General features: G+C 41.8%; 1 protein-coding gene across 1 annotated transcript; it reads right to left on the bottom strand.

The window, feature by feature from the left end:
• Positions 1-9,604: 9,604 nt before the first annotated feature.
• leap2.S (liver expressed antimicrobial peptide 2 S homeolog) lies at positions 9,605-13,981 on the bottom strand. The gene is made up of 3 exons (XM_018256190.2): positions 13,820-13,981; positions 9,991-10,133; positions 9,605-9,776 (listed from the first exon to the last, which is right to left on the bottom strand). The coding sequence occupies exons 1-3, from the start codon at positions 13,964-13,966 to the stop codon at positions 9,740-9,742; spliced, it is 327 nt and encodes a 108-aa protein (XP_018111679.1). The 5' UTR covers positions 13,967-13,981; the 3' UTR covers positions 9,605-9,739.
• Positions 13,982-22,959: the final 8,978 nt, after the last annotated feature.

Genomic DNA, 22,959 nt, shown 5'->3' with positions numbered 1-22,959 from the left:
ACTCTGCTTCAATCCAAAAGTCACCGATTTTTAACCAAATCTTTTAAGGAAACAAAAAAAAATAAATAAAAAGGAAACTGTGATTTTTTTTTATTTCTTGCAATACATTTTAAATGACAGAATCGACTTTATGGGCTCAGAGCTTCAATTTCTATGTACGTTTGAGCTTTTCACATCTTAAAGCTGTTAATGGTATAAAAGTATTATATCTACAACTACACACACACTCACACACTCACACACTCACTCACTCTCTGGCACACTAACACACACACACTCACTCTCTGGCACACATATCTACACACACACACACACACATATATATATTTATTAGTGATGCACTGAATCCAGGATTCGGCCTTTTTCACCAAGATTTGGCCAAATCCTTCTGCTAGGCCGAATCCGAATTTGCATATGTAAATTAGGGGCGGGGAGGGAAATCGCATGAGTTTTTGTCAGTAAACAAGGTAGAAAACTTTTTTTTCCCACCCCTAATTTACATATGCAAATTATGGTTCGGTATTCGGTGAATCTATCGTGAAGGATTCGGGGGTTCAGCCAAATCCAAAAAAGTGGATTCGGTGCATCGGCCTAAATCCTAATTTGCATATGCAAAGGGAGGGAAGTAAATTGTGTGACTTTTTGTCACAAAACAAGGAAGTAAAAAACAATTTTCCCTTACCACCCTTAATTTGCATATGCAAATTAGGTTTCAGCTCGGTATTCGGCCGAATCTTTCAAAAAGGATTTGGGGGTTCAGCCAAATCCAAAATAGTGGATTCGGTGCATCCCTAAAATATATAATATATATATATATACACATATACATACACACAGAAACGGAACTAGAGGGGGGCGGGCCCTGGCGCAGGACGCGCAGCCGGGCCCCCGCCCCTCCGTACACCCGGAACTGGACTGCCGGGGGGCCCTGAGCGGGTGCGGGCCCTGGCCCGCTCGCACCCCCTGCTCCCCCGGTAGTTCCGCCCCTGTATACACACACACACACACCCGCCTGTATAGGATATTAAATGTATTTTGTGGTTTTTGAGACTATAGGACGTTTAGTGTCTGACGCATACGTTTTCCTGTGTATTTTTAAAGAAATGTACGGCTATTCAAATACTTGGAGAAAAGGGTATCATTTCAATTTGTATAAAACAAAAAAAATCAAAAAAGAAAATCTTTTTAACTGTCATTACAATGCTTTGTAAAATGCAAAACTGTAACTGAAGAAACTACGTTTAATAAATATCATAGATTTTCTGTATTATTAAACCTTGTGTTATGCGCTGGATTTATTTGTTTGTTCAGAGACCTAAAGCAGACTGTTTCGGTAATTTTCTTTCATTCTTTTCTACTAAAGCATACAATCCAAAGGTGTGGGAGCGCACTTCCAAGGCCACAGATAGGTCGCTTCAGTTTCTTAAAAAATCACTTTTATTTTTACATTGTTAAAAAGAATTACATCAGCGTATGGTCTGACGTGTTTCGTATAAACATATTTCATCTTTCTACTAAAGCACACTAGGATATTCGTGTCTAGCGATAAATCTCCTATTCCTCAGGCAACTAGTCTACAAATGCTTTCCAACCGGCAATAATGTAAATTGGGGGATGGGAAAATAAGCGTCGGAGCGAGGCATCAAAGAGGCGATTCATGTCAAGGTGGAGAGACCATCCCTGAACAGAGGGGGGGGGGCCTTCGACACCACCTGTCTGCTACATACAATGCTGTTCTAACATCTGTACCCCGGCGGATTCAGAACACTTCACACATCCATTCATGTAACTCTCACAAGTAACACCTGTATCTAGGTGTTGAATGACACATTGGATAATCCTATCACATTAACTACACAGAATCTACACCTCTGGGAATTTTCAGATGTCACCTCCAGGGGCGATCCTGGTCATTTTGCCGCCTGAGGCGACCTTCCATTTGCCGCCCCCACCGCTCCTCACGGCACTCACCTCTTCAGCGCTAGAGGGGGTCGGGGGCAGTCCATGGCGCGCTCGAGGGGTCGGGGTGGTCCACGTCGCCCAGGTCAAATCCAATCTCCAAAATATATTCCAGCAGCACTCCGGTTCAGTGAAAAGATTATTTATTTGTGCGACAAGTGAAGCAACGTTTCGGGCATAACCAGCCCTTTATCAAGCTTAACCACAGTGTAACATGAACTCCCTTAAATAACTAGGTAGAGGGAGGGTGCAATTGCAATCTCTGTACTAGAAGAGCCGAATTTCCAGGTTGAAAAGCAGAAATTCTGTTCTTAGTTACCAGGAGCGACATTTTTGCCGCCACTAGCAAAAAGAGGGCCACTGCTGCCTGAGGCAAATCCCTCAACTCGCCTCATTGGTGGAGCGCCCCTGATCACCTCTCTGAAGAGTTACAATGTGCCATTGTGATTGGATTAGTGGAAGAGTTTATATGCCGAGAATTTCCCACACCAGTCAGTTGAACTGAAGAAGCTGCTCGGATGAGTAGTGAAACGTCTTCATTGATTACTCAGCATGTCCAGTTGATTTAGATTTGTCTATACTAGATAAGCATCGGAGCTTTCATCTGAAGTCTCCTCACGAGGCAACTTCATAAAAGCTAAAGCGACTCCTGTGTTTTCCCACTGGCAATTTACATTACTGCAATGACAGGAGATTAGTCACCCACGGAAAAGCGATTTATTGTGGCACCCAGGAAGTACAGGAATGCTCGGGACCTGGAGCGAACCGGATAACAGTTATTTCCATAATTTGGATCTTCATACCTTAAAGGGATACTGTCATGGGAAAATATGCTTTTTTTCATATTGATCAATTAATAGTGCTACTGCAGCAGAATTCTGCACTGAAATCCAATTCTCAAAAGAGCAAACAGATTTTTTTATATTCAATTTTCAAATCTGACATGGGGCTAGACATATAGTCAGTTTCCCAGCTGCCACCAGTCATGTGACTTGTGCTCTGATAAACCTCAGTCATTCTTTACTGCTGTACTGCAAGTTGGAGTGATATCACCCCCAGGGCCGGAACTAGGGGTAGGCAGGGTAGGCGGCTGCCTAGGGCGCACATTAAAAAGGATTTTTTGCTTTGCAGTCTGTTTGCAGGCACTGAAGATTGGATTCTGTTCTGTGAAGGTTCCTGCTGCTGGCACAGCCAGGTACAGATTTGGGGCCATATTTTTTAATAATGCTGCTAGGCTGGCACAGGTACATAGATATGTTTGGTGGCCACATGATCTAATTTATTTTTGGCTGCTGCTGGCACAGGTAAAGATTGGGGCCAGGGGCAGTAGATGGCTGCTGGTACAGGGGAGGCAGTATGATGGCTGACTGTTGGCACAGTTACAGGGGGGCAGTATGATGGGTGGCTGCTGGTACGGGGGCAGTATTATGGCTGATGGTACTGGGGGCAGTATGATGGCTGCTGGAGGGGGGGCAGTATTATGGCTGACTGTTGGCACAGTTACAGGGGGCCAGTATGATGGATGGCTGCAGGCACAGGTACAGGGGGGGCAGTATGATGGATGTGGCTGAAGGATTGGTTGAATACTCTGCAGCTACATACTAAGCCACCTCAAAAATGGGAGGGCTGGCAGTGTTAGGGCTACCTCATCACTGAGAAGGTTTTAGCTTATTGCACTATTCTCATAGGATTTGTGTTAAAAGTAAAATGTTGTGGACATTTCATTATTGGTGTTAAGTGAACCCTTTAGTTGCACTTTGTTTAACAGGATCAAATTATCCTAATGAAAACTTTCATTCATTAATGTGTTGTCCACTTTCTTGCTTTCTTTATTTAAATATTCATGGTAAGGTGGAAAATGGTAATGCTCTATCGGGGGGGGCGCTAATTGAAGCTCTTGCCTAGGGTGCCAAACTACCTTGGCCCGGCCCTGATCAACCCCCTCCCTTTTCCCCCCAGCAGCCAAACAAAAGAACAATGAGAAGTTAACCAGATAACAGCTCCCTAACACAAGATAACAGCTGCCTGGTAGATCTAAGAACAACACTCAATAGTAAAAACCCATGTCTCACTGAGACACATTCAGTTATATTGAGAAGGAAAAACAGCAGCCTGCCAGAAAGCATTTCTCTCCTAAAGTGCAGGCACAAGTCACATGACCAGGGGCAGCTGGGAAAATTGAATATAAAAAAATCTGTTTGCTCTTTTGAGAAATGGATTTCAGTGAAGAATTCTGCTGGAGCAGCACTATTAACTGATGCGTTTTGAAAAAAAAAAATTTTTCCCATGACAGTATCCCTTTAATGGGACTGCACTAGGCAAATCCATTATGGAAAAGGACCTTGGAGTCCTTGTAGATGATAAACTTGTCTGTAGCAAGCAATGCCAGTCAGCAGCATCAAGGGCAAATAAGGTCTTGAGCTGTATTAAAAGGGGCATATAGTCACAGGAGGAGGGGTCATTCTTCCACTGTATAGAGCACTTGTAAGGCCCCATCTAGAATATGCCGTACAGTTTTGCTAGACCCGGGCCAACCTGGCTAGGCACCCTAGGCAACCTGGCCGGCCACAGCGCTCAATTGCGCATGCGCGAAACTACACTCGAAGCACACATGCCCAAAAATGCAATCGTGCGCGCATGAGCATTTCCGCACAGAAATTTCAGCAGCAGCTGGGGAGAGACAGAAACTGCGCAGAAGCACATTTACGCACTGAAATTCCAGCAGCGGCCGGGGAGATATGGGACCAGACATGGGGTAGGCGACAGAGCAGGTACATGCCTGGCGCCCCCCCCCAGTTTTGCGCCCTAGGCACGTGCCTACTCTGCCTACCCCTATTTCCGGCCCTGAGTTTTTGTCCCCATCACTCAAACAGGACATTATTGTATTAGAGAGGGTACAGAGAAGGGCAACTAAGCTGGTAAAAGGTATTGAAAATCTTAGCTATGAGGAAAGACTGGCCAAATTGGGGATGTTCACGCTGGAGAAGAGGCGCTTAAGGGGTGATATGATAACTATGTATAAATATATAAGGGGATCATATAATAATCTCTCTAATGATTTATTTACCAGTAGGTCTTTCCAGCTGACACAAGGTCACCCATTCCGATTAGAAGAAAAGAGGTTCTGCCTAAATATTCGGAAGGGGTTTTGTTACAGTGAGAGCTGTGAAGATGTGGAATTCTCTCCCTGAATCAGTGGTACAGGCTGATACATTAGATAGCTTTAAGAAGGGGTTGGATAGCTTTTTAGCAAGTGAGGGAATACAGGGTTATGGGAAATAGCTCATAGTCCAAGTTGATCCAGGGACTAGTCCCATTGCCATTTTGGAGTCAGGAAGGAATTTTTTCCCCTCTGAGGCAAATTGGAGAGGCTTCAAATGTTTTTTTTTCTTGCCTTCCTCTGGATCATCTGGCAATTAGGCAGGTTAAAATAGAGTTAAAGGGCACCTGTTGGGTAAAAATGTTATCCCCAACCAAAGGTGAGGGCTAATAGAGTCTGCATTCTGGCTGGTGAGAACAGTAGTTTTATTTGTTTATTTATTTTTTAAATGCCCCCTCCGCCCGCCCGCCAGCGCTAGGCTACCCGCACCAGGAGGGAGCAGCCATGTCCCGGTCCCTTGCATGCGCATAATGAAAAGCTGTCCCGAATTGCTCATTATGTGCATGCGCGTGACACAACATGGCTGCTCAGGTTGGGGATAACATTTTTACTCAACAGGTGCCCTTTAAAAGGTTGAACTTGATGGACGCGTGTCTTTTTTCAACCTTACTACGTATTTATTGTGGAGTCTAACGTTTCAGCCAGGTCCCTAGCCTTTATCAAAGTGAATATACAAACCTAGAAGTGTCTGATAAACACAAGCTGCTGGGAAAGTGAAGGTGATGACATCACAGTACATCAGAGAAGTGAAACGGAATCAGCAAGGGAGACAGAAAAAAAGTATGAAAAACATGTCGAAAATCAAGGAAACCTCAAGCAAATACTGACAAACAAGCAAAAGGTTGGTAACAATCTTACAATCATATAAATATACATACACACACATTATCAGTCCTCATTGTGTCCATTTGGAACATAGAATAGAGCTGAGGCAACTGCAACTTTTGCTTTTTTTGTTATTTGTAGTATTTGTCTTACTTTCACTGTCTTAGACACTTCCATACCTCCCAACTGTCCCTTTTTCGGAGGGACAGTCCCTCTTTTCACAGCTCAACCTGCAGTCCCTCATTTATACTGGAAAGTCCCTCTTTTCTCTGCACTGAACAGCCAGAAAAAGAAACAGTTTCTCACTTAATTGGCTTTTAGCAGAGAGCCCAGAACAGGTAACAGGTGCAAATAAGATACTTTGTAACAATTTTGAGATACAAAAAAACAGTTAAGATAAGGAGAAATATTTTTAAATGTTCATAACCTGCCAAATTTTGTAAAATGAACATGGTAATTAGGGGGTGTGGCCACAGAAAGGGGCGTGGTCATACATTTTCACTGTTCTACATGCGGGAAAAAAATGTTGTCCCTCTTTTTACTTCCAAAATGTTGGGAGGTATGCACTTCTTTGTTTGTATATTCACTTTGCAAAAGGCTAAGGATCTAGCCGAAATGTTATCCACAATAAATGTCTTTTGTTTATATAAGACCTGTGAATGTTGGTTTCTATACATGCTATTTCTTTCTATCTATCTATCTATCTATCTATCTATCTATCTATCTATCTATCTATCTATCTATCTATCATCTATGTATCTATATGTCTGTCTTTCTATCTATCATATCTCCCAGTTGGTACTTTGAGTATATTAAATTAAATGAAAAGCCTTGGCCAAAGCTCAGCACAATGGTACGTGCTATTTGGAAGGTAACTGTTGCAGTTGCTCTGCTGAGAAATAATCTATTAACTCCCCCGGGTTTTCCTTATCTAGGCAAGTGCAGCAGAGTCACTAGTATTAAACCCGTGTCCCTCCCGTGTGTTGACTCTGTTGCCCTTTAACCTGTTCTGCTGCAGAGATGATGTAAGACTGTGTCTGATATAAAGCAGAGTTGTATTGGGCCCCATAATGCACAGGGTCCACTCCTGCAAACTCTTAGAACCATAATCAGCTCTCAGTTACGATTATCTCTCAGGCCTGACCTTTCCTGAGGGTTAAAGTGTAATCTATGTATAGATATATATATATACAGTACTGACAAGGGCAGCAGTATGTACACAGCATGTTTATCTACCAATCCTGCTACTACAGTTTGTGGCTCAAGCACATGCCACAGCGGAGTCCCATACCTTATGGAATAATCCCGTGTGATTGTGGAAGAAAACCCGTCACTACAGCAATAGGTAGGTGTCCTACTATACACATATACATTTGAAAACTGTAAAAGGACCAGGTGCTTTATTATTGGGGTTTAAGTATTTGTATAAATTAATTAATAATCCAACCCCATAAACCACCCACCCCCATCCCCAACATAATAATTCCCATTATATATCCTCATGGCCAAATAGCGGTCGGGACGGCCCCGTAAACAGCAAGAGATCCGTTGCCAAATTGATCTAAAGGAGCCGAAACGGCAGCTTAAATCTGCCCGTATGTATGGCCACATTAAGACTCGGGGAGTCCAGTGTCATTGGACTTATTAATTCCGGATATGTTGGTAGATGGATTACAATGCAGCTCCGCACATTAAAGGAATACTGAACATTATTAAAGATTATGGCTGGTTTTCTTAGTTCAGTGCTGTCCAACTTCTGTGGTACAGAAGACCGGAATTTTTCTGGCCTACATGGTGGAGGGCTGATAACGGAAGCCAGTGTTGACCACTCCCTGTTTTTAAACCACACCCACTTTAAACCACACCCATGTTACCACAAGACCATGTCCACATTAATGGTGGTAGCTCACCAAAAAAACCAAATAGTTGGTGCTCAGTGCAGGGATCCATATGCCTCCTCTCCTGTGGATAACACAGCACCCCTAGCACATGATTAAACACCTTAGGGGCCCCTAACAAATGCTAACAAACCCTCATAACAAATACCAGGCCAGTTAATTTTTATAGTGATGACTTTTAAATCTTACACAAGGTAAGCAGACACAGCAAGGAGACTTTCATGTGGGGGCCACACAAGGGGGGGGGTTGTGGCCCACCAGTTGGACAACCCTGTCCTAGTATATTGAGCAAAGTATAGGCAGTCTCTTTGTATCTGTGCCGGGGCTCCCTGAGTATATGAATCCAGCGCTGCAGAATATTCCACTCTAACCCCTCCAGTTAAGGGTATATACTTGGCGTTGACACTCTGCTACTAATGCAACCAGCAATTAATCTGTCAAATCCGAACATTTGGAATTGTACCATATTGAAGGTGACTGTATCCCCAGGGTTTCCCAGAGCCAAAGCACTAGGCACAGAACCAAACCTGTCCTGACAAGACCCTCTTATCTATCACAGGCATCCCTATTCAAACTAAAGTTGGCCATATACAGGAAGATTTGAGCTGCTAACTCTGCAGACCTTCTAACTGGCCTACACCTAAGTCGATGGGGCAGGTATGATCTGTTGGATGAAATACTGTATCAGCACACTGATATAGTTGTCAATATGCCAGTTGGCATAGCAGCAAACATGATCCAATCATTGGTCCTGCACCAGGTCCGATACCCGCAAAGGGGTAACGTTTTGGGCAGAAAATCCCTTAAGTCCAAGGGTATCCCACCTGGGTGCCTGGCTAAGGTGTGGACTGGTCCTTCCCACCTAGGGTTGTAGACAATTTTATGTACCTTTTCTGCTGAAGAGGTGCCATATGGACACTGCTACCAGCCTGACATGATGTCACTTCCGGTTTCGTGGGTCCCAGGTTGGGAGGTAAGTTTCACTGTATAGGGTGCGGGTCAGGTAGAGGCTCTGGGTAGGGGGATGTGTTGGGTGGCGGGTGTGGGTCAGCCCAAAGTCCTTCCGATTGGACCCGTGCAGTACTCTACCTGAAGGTGGGCATATCGGTGAAAGATCCACCAAACGACTGGTTACCTTTATTTGCACATGCACAATACTGTAAGGATGGTGGCACATGGGGAGATTAGTCGGCAAGCAATAAATATTTGCTACTGGGGACTAATCACTCCAAAATGCCTTCATGCCAGCAAGAATGGTGGGATGACGTGTGCGTTGCTTCGTTTTCCAAAATCACCCTAAGTTTCCTTGTGAGGCAACTTCGGAAATCGGAAGCGATTCATATTCTTGCAGGTGGGAACATTTACCATGGTCAACAAAGAAATGTTGCGAGTAGGCTTTAGATGTCACATTGTACAACAGCAGAAGAGCAGACAATTATTGAAGGCATGTAAATCATGTGCTATAGGATCCCTAATAACAATTCTATGAGAATGCTCTGGTGTAGGACTTCTAGCAATATCCTCTAACATGAGGAGGCGTCTCTTGGCTGAGCAGGCCAATACATTAGTCAGAGGTTCAGAAATGAGTCTTCCATCACAATCCTCTCTTCCAATTTCTTACATCATGGCTTTCCTCTGTCAATTCTGTTTTTATTGGCCTAATGTGAGTTTAATTGTGTTTTACCCAGGGCAGAGAATCTAAAACAGGTTATTTATCTCATTTACTGTCCATCGATTGGTCCAAAAAAAATTCAGATATGACGACATTGAAAATCGTATATTACAAATGAATAAATACAAAACATTGCAGCAAATTCTCCTAAGAATAAATACCATTGTCTACGATCGCCGGTCTCAAAGAATGTGTATTCTTACATCATTAAAAGCCAATGAGCCATTAATCTCTAAAGGTCTTCAGTGAGCAGCGACTGTTACTGAAAAAGAAGAAACAAAATGCACGAGTTGGTATTATCAAAGGATCCTGGCTTCTTACTAATACAAATCCTTGGTTGGGGGGTAAGTTTAGGGCAGTTGCAAGCTTCTCAGAAGACCTGAGAGTGCTCTTCAAGAGGATATATAAATATTAGTACTAATTATTATATTATATTATATATTTATTATATATTAGCACTAATTAGTAATAGTTACCTGCACAACCTGGTTAGGCACTCTGAAGCATCTCTGCACGAGAAGCCAAATGGGCGCAAAGACAGGCCCCTCCAAAATGGCGTCATCCTTGGGAGTCTGACGGCTGCCCTGACGGATGGGTTGATGAGACAAGCGCCTTCCAGCTAAAGAGGGAATTCTGCTAAGTCAGTGGCTTTTATTGAACAATATTAATAATAATAATTTGGCTTGGCATCAGGGGAGATAAGGCCAATCTTACTCGTGAATAATTCTGGGAATTGTTATTTGAAGCATTCGACTATGGCTGCTTCACTTCCACTGCCAGAATCCTGAGATTCCCTAACCTTGCTGGAATTTGTTGTTCAATAGAACAGGAAGATGAGTCTATGTGTGTTCAATATGAAGCATATGTCATATATAACGAATGCCGAGATGTCATTTGGGGATAAATAATCCATTCTGGGCATTTGTGAGATCTTTTTTCATGTTAATACAAACGTAAAGAGGAATTTTAATATAAGAAATTCAGCCACATGGTTAGTTGATAACTGGACTGTGCCCATGGGAGTTACTTCCATACTGGGAGCTACAACACATTCTACTGTAATACCGTATTTTTCTCCATGTAATCGAATGGTCTCCATCGCCATGAGTACTGACCCCAGGAATGACTGAGCCTATATACACAAGCACGGAGCCACTACATGGCAACTGGATGAGATAACTATTGAGTATACAGGCCTTGGGGTTGCAAATGCACCTAAAGTTAATTACAGATATAGGATCCCTTATCCAGAAACCCATTACCCAAAAAGCTCAGAATAACGGGAAGACCATCTCTCCATGTTAAATAAATAATTCACATTTTAAAAAATGATTTCCTTTTTCTCTGTAATAATAAAACAGCAGCTTGTACTTGATCCCAACTAAGATATAATTAATCCTTACTGGAGGCAAAACAATCCTGTTGGGCTTATTTAAAGTTTAAGTGATATATATATATGTATATAAGTGATATATTTTAAAAAAACTCAGAGGGTTTTGGATAACAGGTCCCATCCCATACCTGGTGTCAGTACAATCATGCAACATTGATCTACATTTTATTTTATTGTGTCTTGGGTCAGAGGAGTGAGTGAGATATCATTTCTATTCCATTCTCCTTAAAGGAATTGTTTAGTATAAAACTGGGTAAATAGATCGGATTTGCAAAATAAAACATGTTTCTAATATAGTTAGTTAGGCAAAAATGTAATGTATAAAGGCTGGAGTGACTGGATGTCTAACATAATAGCCAGAACACTACTTCCTGCTTTGCAGCTCTCTTGGTTTTCACTGATTGGTTACCAGGCAGTAACCAATCAGTGACTTGAGGAATGGGGGCCACATGGGTCATATCTGTTTGTTTTTGAATCTGAGCTGAATGCTGAGGATCAGTTACAAACTCATTGAACAGTTATGTCCCTTGTGGTCCCCCTTATAATCACTGACTAACTCCGAGTTAGAGAGCTGAAAAGCAGGAAGTAGTGTTCTGGCTATATGTTAGACATCCAGTCACTCCAGCCTTTATACATTACATTTTTGGCTAACTAACTATATTAGAAGCATTTTTTTACTTTGCACAGCATATCTATTTACCCAGTTTTTATTTTTACACTGAACTGTTCCTTTAATAATGACCAAGCTTAGCTAAGCAGCTCTACAAGAATGAATTGATTAGGAAAGCAGTAAGCACATCAAGGTCAAGGGCACATGAAGCTATTATTGTTATTATTATAAGAACTAAATGAACCTGCTAGGCATGTTCTCTGACCCCGAGACTGTGCCAAGTCACCAGCACGTTCTATTCTATTTATATTGCATTTTGTCCACTTCCACAGTTTTGAACCCACAAGTAAATGTTATTTATTAGATCCAACAGCCCAGGCAGAAGAATGCACATTGTAACATAGACCGCGGGCCCTTTGGCACCTTCATATCTGGCAGCTTCATTAAGTTTGTGAGATGGATAGAGAAAAGGCCGCCATTGGATGGGTTGTACATCAGCCCCCAAATAATGGGACTCACAACTGTAGGTTGGTAAAGAATACCTACAGATTAAACAACAACAATATGCAAAGATCAGCAGAAAGTAATTTCAGTTGGACCTTTCTCTACATCATAAAAAAAACGAATAAAGATAGTACCTTGTAATGTGCCCAAACTGTCCCTTACAGACCACTTCCAGGCACTTGAGAATCAATGTAATGCAACGGTTATCTTCAAAGACCCTAGTACCATGCCACGCAGTTCATTATACTGAATATTGTGCATTATATTGTACATGTGGAATAAAAAGGCTGCAAAGTGGTTGGGCCATGAATGGGGGGATTTCTGTAGATCATGGAGCTCAATGTTTGTAACCAGGGAATACACAGGTGATGTAATAACATCATGGGAGATGTACAGGTTTAGTGCTGTCTTTTGGGGGGTGAAAGTAAAGGCAAAGGCCTAGCCCCAGACCCCAATATTTCTGGGGTCCTGCACTGTAGCAAAATAGGGCAGAAGGAAATAAACTCACAACGGTTTTCTCTTTCTATGTATAATATTAAGAAGACAAGATGGTGTCAGTAAAAAGAGTCCAACCTGTGTTGCTCCTTGAGCTGGCAAACATTTACATGCTGGGGATTGTAGTGCACCCACAAGTAGAGTGCTCTGGAGTAGATAGCTCTGTATACAAGATCCATTCAAGCTATGTTTCCCCATTCCATGCCATCACTGAGAAAGCAGCAATTCTCATGATTTCTCAAACTATCCCCAAAGCAATTCTCAAACTGCTAAGTGTTTCCATTTAGACTGCAAGAGATGCCCTACTTGTTTAAAAAAAGAGAGAAAGATGCATATATTTTTAAAGGAGAAATGGACCCTAAAAAGACAATATGGCTAGAAATGCTGTATTTTATATACCAAGCTAGCCTAGAAATTCAACAGCCCAGTAACAATATCCCATGCCTTTAAATTTGTGCACAGGAGCTTACCATCTTGGATTTATGTATGACTGTTACTGCACTGCACATGCTCAGTGGGCTCTGTGCAGCTGCTGAGAAGCTACTTTTAGGGGTTGCCGCTAACGATTTAGCAGAAAATGAGGTTCACCTGTTTTTGAGAAGCTATTGTTACAGGGCTGATTAATAAACAGTGAAGCTAATTGCACTGGTTTCTTAGCTGCCATACAACATAAATCTTAATTAGGTATTAATTAGATTGGTATCATGTCCCTATACTGATTGAACTGCCAGCAGACCAGAGTAAAGAAAAGAAGGTTGGCAGCTACTGGGGGTATATTTGGAGGCACAGATCTTCACTGCTAAAGACCTTGGGCTGTTGCAGAAGCCAAAAACATAATGTGCAGTATTTCTATCCTACTTCTTTGTAATCTTTAGGGGTCTTACTGATGAGCATTTTTACCTGCGCACCCCTGCGTTCCGTTTTTCTGCGTTCAGCCGCAGTGGAGCGCAGGAATAGACGCATTACATTTTTTCCGATAGGGCTGTACTCACACAGGCGCGTGTAGGCACCGAACACAGGTTGAGACGCAACATGCTGCATTTTTCCTTCATTCGGCGCCTACACTCACCTGTGTGAGTACAGCCATGGCAACCAATCAAATTGCTGCATTCATTGTTCTACTTGCAGCTGGCTTCAAAAAGCTAATCATTGATTGGTTGCTATAGGTAACTGCCCATGGGCAAATTTGCCCAGTTTTGATAAATGAGTCCCATTGTGGCTACAATCCTCACATACTCTGAATTCTGCATGTTTATGGGGTCTGCCTGAGACTCTATCGTGAAAGGAAGTGCAAGCGGCTCACCTGGTGAGTAAACAGACAACACAGAACCAGGATTAGAGTCCATTTCCCAGGCTGCAGGACCATGATGCTGGAGCTGAAGAACAGACGGCAGAGTTGCGGGGAAGTCTCCCTTCCTCCATGAAGCTTTATATCCTGCTGTCTGGTCATATTTCAACACCTGCCCGGGACAAAGTGCAACAGATAATTTTAATAAGTTAATGCCTACCAATCCCAAGGCACTGGAGTCCTTATAATACTGGTAGTATTGCTCAATGCCATGCAGGCACACATCTATAGGGCTCCGGTACAGTATACAACGGGATCCCACTTTAATTGGAAATCCCAACTGTGCTGAATTATATGCAGACAAAATGCATCATGCCATTGATCTGATAACCACCACACTAGGCAAAATTAAGGACTCCAAATGAATAATATTACATGGATCCTGTGCCTCCTAAGAAGGGAGTTCATGAAATAAGAAGCAGTTGTTACCTTCAATTTGCAAGTGGGGTGATCCCAAATTGTATTCATGGTGCATCAGGACACAAACACATCCCTAAGGCGGGAGAACATAGTGTGTAATTTTTAGCTGGAAAGTTCTCAAGTGCTGCCCTTCAAGTTCCAGTTTGGATCTAAGAACTTTTGGGCACATGTCACATCTCACAGGCAGGGCAGCCATCAGGGGAGACAGGGGGGAGAGTTGTAGGGGGCCCGAGGGTAAGGGGGGGCCGGCCACGCCACACTTACTTGATTAGCCGGGCCCCCCATCTTTCTGAGAGCTGCTGACTTTGGGAAGGCATGGACGTTTAAGGGGCCCTGGCCACCAATTTTCTCATAATGTGGGGGGGGGGGCATGGCCACCAATTTTTTTTCTGATGTGGGGTCCTAGCCACCAATATTTTTTAATGCGGAGGCCCTGGCCACAAATGTTTTTTTATGGGGGGCCCGGAACACCAATATCTTTTTATTTTTTATTAATATGTGGGAACCCTAGCCACCAATATTTGTTTTGTTTTTTTACTGTGTGGTGGGGAGCGGACCTGTGGGGGTGGGGAGGGCGGACCTGTAGGTGGGGTTTGCAGTGGGCGCAGCCCAGGGCACCCAGGAAATTTTGTCATATGGGGCCCTGCGATTTCTGATGGCGGTTCTGCTCACAGGAACCTTCCCAACAGCTTCATACGACCCATGCGCAGAGCTGATTCCTTGACCTAATTACATGAAGATAATAGAAAATGTCCTGGTAAAGGAATAGAGGATATCGGGTTTAGCAATAAAATGTATCTGCCCAGAAGGGAAAGGTACAGGAAGTGATAAATGAGAAGCTTGAACATAGTGTGAGCCTCTGGTGAGTCCAACACTGCGGGGCACGTTTGTGTGAAAGCGGGTGGTGGGGGACACCCCAATATACCTTTGTCCGTGCTTTAGTAACAAAACATTTACTTTGGCTAACAGCAAATAAGACCCTTTTCTCCCCTCACCTACTGGCTCGGGACATTTATGGTCTCATTGAACTATAACTCACACATGTATCTTAAAAAAAAAAACTGAATTCCGGATTTCGAATTTTGGGGGTTTTATGAATGAACCTTACTATTTATAAATTTCATGATTAGCGATTGAATACCTTGATTGGTCACAAGTGATTGTCTATTTTAATTCATTTTTATGAACATGTATGGATGAGTTTGGAGCCCTGGCCTGCCAGTTTTTAAGTCATTAAGTGATTAATAAATGATTGCACACATACAGATTAGTTCAGTTTTCTTATTACACCTTTTAATTATTTATATAGTGTGAGCCTTCACCATAACAATGCAGTGAGGTTTGGCCTCTCCTCAAACTAAGCTCATACTGTGCCATTCAGTAGCCATGAAATATGTCTATACATACTGTACGTTTATACAAGAATACCCAGGATCTCTCCATAAGCTCCAGTCAAGGCCTTTCTTATTTCCACCTATTATGATTAGCTGTTGTTTACATCTTATAGTTGTGAGAGGGCTCTTGTGTCAGGTTCTCTGGTGGGCCCTTGGAGGTCCAGTCTTAAAGGAAAACTATACCCCAAAATGAACACTTAAGCAACAGATAGTTTATATCAAATAAAGTGGCATATTAAAGAATCTTACCAAACTGGAATATATATTTAAGTAAATCTTGTCCTTTTACATCTCTTGCCTTGAGCCACCATTCCGTGATGGTCTGTGTGCTGCCTCAGAGATCACCTGACCAGAAGTACTACAACACTAACTGTAACAGGAAGAAGTGTGGAAGCAAAAGACAGAACTCTGTCTGTTAATTGGCTCATGTGACCTAACAAGTATAGTTTGCTCGTTTTTTTTTTTTTTATATAATCTCTTTTATTTTTCAAAAATAGATACATTGACAGAGGATAACGTAAATATCTTTTCCAGTATAGAATATTGAAAGTAGAACACATCAGTACAATTCCATGTAGTATAACACACATTAAACTTATTGTTTTGCTCAAGGTTGCAGAAACGAATCCCATGGGGCCCAAATTTGCATATGTCTCTCTACCCTGTCTTCCAATAAAGCCGTTAAATATAACATATTCTGTGTTTGAGTATTTTTTGCAATGACAACATGAGTATCAATAGTGTATTGTAGCCAGTGTTTCGCTAAATTAGTTCGTGCAGCAGCTAAGATTTGTCTCATCAAAGTATTCTGGAGTTTCGTAAGGGACTTGGACGGGCAGGCTAAAAGAGCCGTAGTGGCTTCAGGGACTATATGTGTGTGAAATACTCGGTCAATTAAGTTATAAATCTCTGCCCAATATTGTTGTGCTACAGGACATGTCCACCAGATATGCAAATAATCCCCAACTGCTGTACAACCCCTGAAGCAAGAATCGGGAGTGGAAGGATCAATTGCTCGGTTTTTTTGTGTGCACAGTGAATCCTAGGATCCCAGGGGGCGGTCTTTGTTTTTTAAAATGCCAATTTTCTATTTATGATTACCCAATGGCACATACTACTAAAAAAGTATATTATTATGAAAATGAAGCAGGGTTTTACAAATGAGCTGTTTTATGCAATATCTTTTTTATAGAGACCTACATTGTTCGGGGTATAGTTTTCCTTTAAGCTGGCCATAGAGGTACACATTTTATTCTTTGTGCGACGAATGCTCGTTCATTTCAGTCTTAGACTCTACCATTGGGATTAAAGTAGGAAAAATAACAAATCAGACGATGTTGTGGCCAGTGGCATAACTAGAGTGTGCCTGCCCCCTGCCTGAAAAAAAATCTTCAGAGGGGCCAGTGCACTCTGACCGCAATCCTCCTGCCCACGCCCCACCCTGACTCCACCCACACCCATCCCGACCTGCGTCCCCCTTCCTCACCGATAAGAGAGCAGCTGGGGAGGAGCAGGGCTGTATTTAGGTCCGATGCAGTCCTAGGCATTGGACTTAAAGGGCATGTAAAGGCAAAAAAATAAAATCCCATTTTTATTTTCTTTAATGAAAAAGAAATCTATCTCCAATATACTTTAATTAAGAAATGTGTACCGTTTTTATAAGAACCCTGACTGTATGCAGTGAAATTCTCCCTTCATTTACTGCTGTGGATAGGAATTGTCAGACGGTCCCTAACTGCTGAGCAGGGAAACAATCATACTTATGAACAGCAGGGGGAGCCCCCGCCTTACTTCCCAGCCATGCAGAACTCAAGCAGCTTTGTTTATGACGATCCCTAAGCAGCCCAGACCACACTGAGCATGTGCACAGTCTTAGTCTTGCAAAGATGTTTAACAAAGTTACAAGATGGTGACCCCCCTGTAGCCAACTTTGAAAGCATAAATTATTTGTTTGATTAGGCTTGTGGTGCAGTAAGTTCATGTTTATATTTAGTATACAAAATACAGCATTTCTAGCCTTATTCTATTTTAGACTTTACATGACCTTTAAACACACCATACATCATGCGCGCTGACATCACACGCTGTGCGCACTGTACACACTAACGTCATGCGACACATACAGCAGAAGTGATGTCAGCGCAAAGTGTACTTGACATTGCTTCCGCAGTCTACCCCTCACACCTTCAACTCCATCACCAGATTTCCTATAGAAATCCGTGGCGGATGGTGGGGAGGATTTTAAAAGAAAAAACAAAGACAAAATAGGCACTGCCCTATGCACAGGCCCTATATATAAATATGGCCCTGGGGAGGAGGTTTTTTTTTTTATTAGCTATAAAAGAAGCAGACTCCCCAGTCCGGGCCCCCCTATTCCCCAGGCCCCCCTGCGACTACAGGATCTGCTTCCTCTGTAGTTACGCCACTAGTTTTGCTCATTAATTGACAGACAGCAATAGTGCAAAAGTTACTGTATATCTGACAAATAGTAGTGACAGTTGCCCACTGATGAGGTCAGATAGACAGTACATGAGATCTTATTGGTAGCTGATATAATCTTTTAGCCTGTCAGATCGACTGAACGACCGATTGCCATGGTTCAAAAAATGTCGGGACACTCCACACTTGATCTGAAAATTGTGCGAATCTTCCTTTCGTAGAAAGGGGCAGACAGACACTGCTTTCACCAGCAATTATGTTGCAAACAACATCAGAATCATTAAAAAATATCATGAATGTATTATATAATATCATAATAATTATAATAATTATATAATATCATACATATATATATATATATATATATATATATATATATATATATATATACATAAATAATAATAATAATAATGCATGCATAATACATAATTATATTATAATAATAATAATACATACATAATACATAAATATGTAATATCATAAATGTATGAAAATTGTATGAAAAAAAAAGGAAGTGTTTTAAAGCAATGAAAATATAATGTAGTATTACATTGCACTGGGTAAAACTGCTGTTTTTGTTTCAGGAACACAACTATAGTTTATATAAACAAGGTGCTGTGTAGCCATGGGGGCAGCCATTTAACCATAAAAAAGGAGAAAAGGCACAGGATAGACAATAGATAAGCTCTGTAGTATACAATGGGATTTTTCAGTGCTTATCTGTTATCTACTGTATATCCTGTGCTTGAATGGCTGCCCCCATGACTACACAGCAGCTTCTTTTATATAAACTATATTTTCTAAAGCAAACACACCAGTTTTACCAGCGTGGAGCAACACTACTTTATTTTGTCATTCTTTTTTAACGTTAAAGGGATACTGTCATGGGAAAAAAAATTTTTTCAAAATGAATCAGTTAATAGTGCTGCTCCAGCAGAATTCTGCACTGAAATCCATTTCTCAAAAGAGCAAACTGATTTTTTTATATTCAATTTTGAAATCTGACATGGGGCTAGACATTTTGTCAATTTCCCAGCTGCCCCAGGTCATGTGACTTGTGCCTGCACTTTAGGAGAGAAATGCTTTCTGGCAGGCTGCTGTTTTTCCTTTTCAATGTAACTGAATGTGTCTCAGTGGGACATGGGTTTTTACTATTGAGTGCTGTTCTTAGATCTACCAGGCAGCTGTTATCTTGTGTTAGGGAGCTGTTATCTGGTTACCTTCCCATTGTTCTTTTGTTTGGCTGCTGGGGGGGGAAGGGAGGGGGTGACATCACTCCAACTTGCAGTACAGCAGTAAAGAGTGATTGAAGTTTATCAGAGCACAAGTCACATGACTTGGGGCAGCTGGGAAATTGACAATATGTCTAGCCCCATGTCAGATTTCAAAATTGAATATAAAAAAATCTGTTTGCTCTTTTAAGAAATGGATTTCAGGGTAGAATTCTGCTGGAGCAGCACTATTAACTGATTCATTTTGAAAAAAATGTTTTTCCTATGACAGTATCCCTTTAAACACTTTCATTTTTTGGTGTTACTGCTCCTTTAATATGCAAATGTACAGAATTAACAGGTTCATTGCTGCTGATCTGATCAGTAAGGCAACCATAATCCATCATCGTCATTTATATACATATATATACATCGCCAGCAATGGAGAGGTATGGAATCCATTTTGGCAACAGAACTCAGGATTGTGGAGGGGTGCGGGAAATTCAGTAGGAAACTGTGTATCTTGTATGTGGAGAGATGCAAAGGTGAAGGGTGTTTACAAGGGTGTTATCTCCGTTACATAAATCAATTAGTGCTTTTTTTTAGATACCGATGTCTGCTAAAGTGCTGAATAGTCAAATAAAAGGTCACTTACTGTCTTATTAGAGAGTAAACAGCTCATTTGAGATTAAGGAACAAGCAAACAAAGGGCAAATGTGCACAGTTGTCGTTGTCACTTTTTTTTTGCAGCAATTCTCCTGGTTTCCCTTCATTAAAACTTGAGCGAGTGCATCACAGAAGAACTGCCCCATGTCACTTTGCACAGGCCGTACATAACCAAAGGCTGGGCCATTTAAATCTGGCCAGTAACCCACAGCAACCAGTTAGTCATTAGCTTTGTTCAGTTAGGGTGGTGGCAGACGGGGAGATTAGTCATCCAGCGACAAATCTTCTCTACTTCCGGCGACTAATCTCCTCAAAATGCCTTCCCGCTGGCAACAAATCACTTCGAATTTCTTAAGTTGCCTTATAAGGCAAATCCAAAGCAATTCGTATGTCATCCTGTTATACACAGCATAGTCAGCGTTGGACTGGGCCGGCGGGGCACCGGGAAAAAAACTGGTGGGACCCCGGCTCTAGTGGGCCCCGCCGGGCCCAGGTCCACACCCACATGTGGCTCAATGCCGCAACCCTCTTTATCGAAGGTCACAGGAAAAATATTCGTACGTATGCATGCGCAGAACCACGGCAGCGCCGCGACACACTGTTCAGCACTGCAGGGGGCCCTGGGGCAGCAGCCACGGTGGGCCCCAGGCCCCCCAGTCCGACCCTGAGTATAGTATCAGAAATTAAAGGAATCATGTAGAGGGCCTTGGTTCATTTAATTCTTGGTGCTCCCATTGAATAACCAGCCTAGAACATTTCCTCTCTGACTTTTCAGTGTTGTGTCTCAGGGAATCCTGTATGATACCCCTACACCACTGGTGCCTCTGGATATTTAGCAGCACATACTTTGGTTCCTTTAATTCCTGATACTCCCACTGGAAAACCCACCTAGAACATTTCCTCTTCAGCGCTGTTTTTTGAATTGATTCTCACAATGACATTTTAGTCGTGCTCTATGGTTTATTATTATTATTTTTTAAAAGCCACCTGTTTTTGACCAACTAGAATATACAAGGAAATTGTGTGAGTAATAAGTTTTTTTTCCCACCAGCTTTGTTACAATATATTATTTTTATGGCAGAAGAATAACATGGATTTGGATGGCTCTGCCAATAGTCAACTGGTAGTTTTTTATCAGCAGCTTATTTAGTGTCAACCCAATGAAGTAGTACAGTTTAAATCAAATAATGCACCAGCCGGGACTTGAACCCAGGTCGCAAGAATGGGAATCTAGCATGATACCCCTGCACCACTGATGCATCTTTAAGGTTTTGTGTTCTTCCAAAGTATTATATATGGAGAATGCTCCTATACCAGCACTACTCTTGCCTAATTCTGGGTCACTGCCCTATACATAAAAAGCAATAGCTCACTCACAGACAGCCAGTGCCACCCAGAGGGAACACTGCTCATTCTTAAAGGGGAACTCCAGCTTCCGAACAAAAATTTGATAAAGAGGCCCAAAAAACAGAGAAACCCCTAATATACCCATCACAGTTACCTGTTTCTTCGAAAAGTATGAATAAATGCCATTTTCTGTGCTCAAATCCAGCTGTTTAACAATTCTTCTCTTTCTGCATCATTTGAAATCCTGGCAGGGAAGGAGGGACTAAACACTGATGTTACAAATTGTAACAACTACTCCACAGCTTACAGACAACATGCAGGAACTACATAACCCACATGCATTGCACTGTGATGTTCCTTTCCTTATTGAAATCACATGTGCAGGGAATTGTGGGGTTTGGAGGACAGTTGGCTGTTGATACAAAGTAACAGTAGTCAGCCAGCTCAGCAAAGTAGTCAGCCAGCTCAGCAGGAGAGCAGGGGGCTAGGCTTAGGGAACTCTCATAAACCAATAAAAACTATGAAAAGTCTGCATATTTCTTAAATGATGTATATTGCAAAGTTGCTTGAAATTATGTTTATTTTTCAAAAAGCTTAAGTTATGTTTTTATGGAGTTCCCCTTTAAACTTTCCTCCTGCCATTTCTATTCTAAAGGCTTAAATACAATTGAAGCTTATAGATACAAGTAAAGCGTTTTGCAAACAGTTATCCCCTCATTGTTCTGAATTAAATGGTATTTTCAGACACTTTGTCACCCTTAGGAGAGGTGATCTCCTGCAGGGGACAAAGTGCTACTTGTGAGATAAAAGTAATAGCATACTGGGTGTTTTCTCTTTACATAGGAGGGGTACCAAATGCTATAAACTGCCCCATGCAAAGTGGCAATTGCTGCTGTGCTTTGGGTCCAGTGTCAGGTCTACTGTGTATCCTGTGCTTGAATGGCTGCCCCCATGGCTACACATCAGTGTGTTTAAATAAAACATAGTTGTGTTTTTATAGCAAACACACCAGTTTTACCAGTTGAGTGCAACAGTATATTATACAGTCACTCCTTTAAAAGACTTTAATTTTATTATTATAAACATATATAGCGCCAACATATTGCGTAGCACTGTAATTTTCTGGTGTTACTGTTTCTTTAAAGGGGCTCGGTCACCTTAATGAATAATTACAAATCCTATTTTATAATGTTAGTCAAGCAAAATATACTTCACTTAAATATAGAAATTCTTTAAATCTTGGTTTTTTTTAGTCTTGGAATTCGTGATCACAGCAAGCGGGCAGGTGCCATTTTGTTGACACTGATATTAGGGCAAGCTTTGCATCATGCCAAAATCTTGTTTATGTTCCAGAAGGGGGTCCTGATACCTCTGCCCATGCACTGGCTACACAATTAGATGGTGAAGAGAACAGGGGAATTTAAGGAGGGCAGTGAAATTTAGGAAGTGCAGAATGGAAAGTAATTGCCTGCCCCGCCCCTAAGGCATAGAGGAGGGGCAAGCAATATATGATCGACAACTGAGATTGGAGTTTATAACAGGTATGGATATTTCATTACCAAAAAGAATTTGGGTTTCATGTTTAATTTGAATAGGACTTTTATTATATAGCTTTTTA

This window comes from Xenopus laevis, chromosome 3S, assembly GCF_017654675.1.
Source record: "Xenopus laevis strain J_2021 chromosome 3S, Xenopus_laevis_v10.1, whole genome shotgun sequence".
NCBI lineage: Eukaryota > Metazoa > Chordata > Amphibia > Anura > Pipidae > Xenopus > Xenopus laevis.
This window is presented reverse-complemented; position numbering and strand designations above follow the sequence as displayed.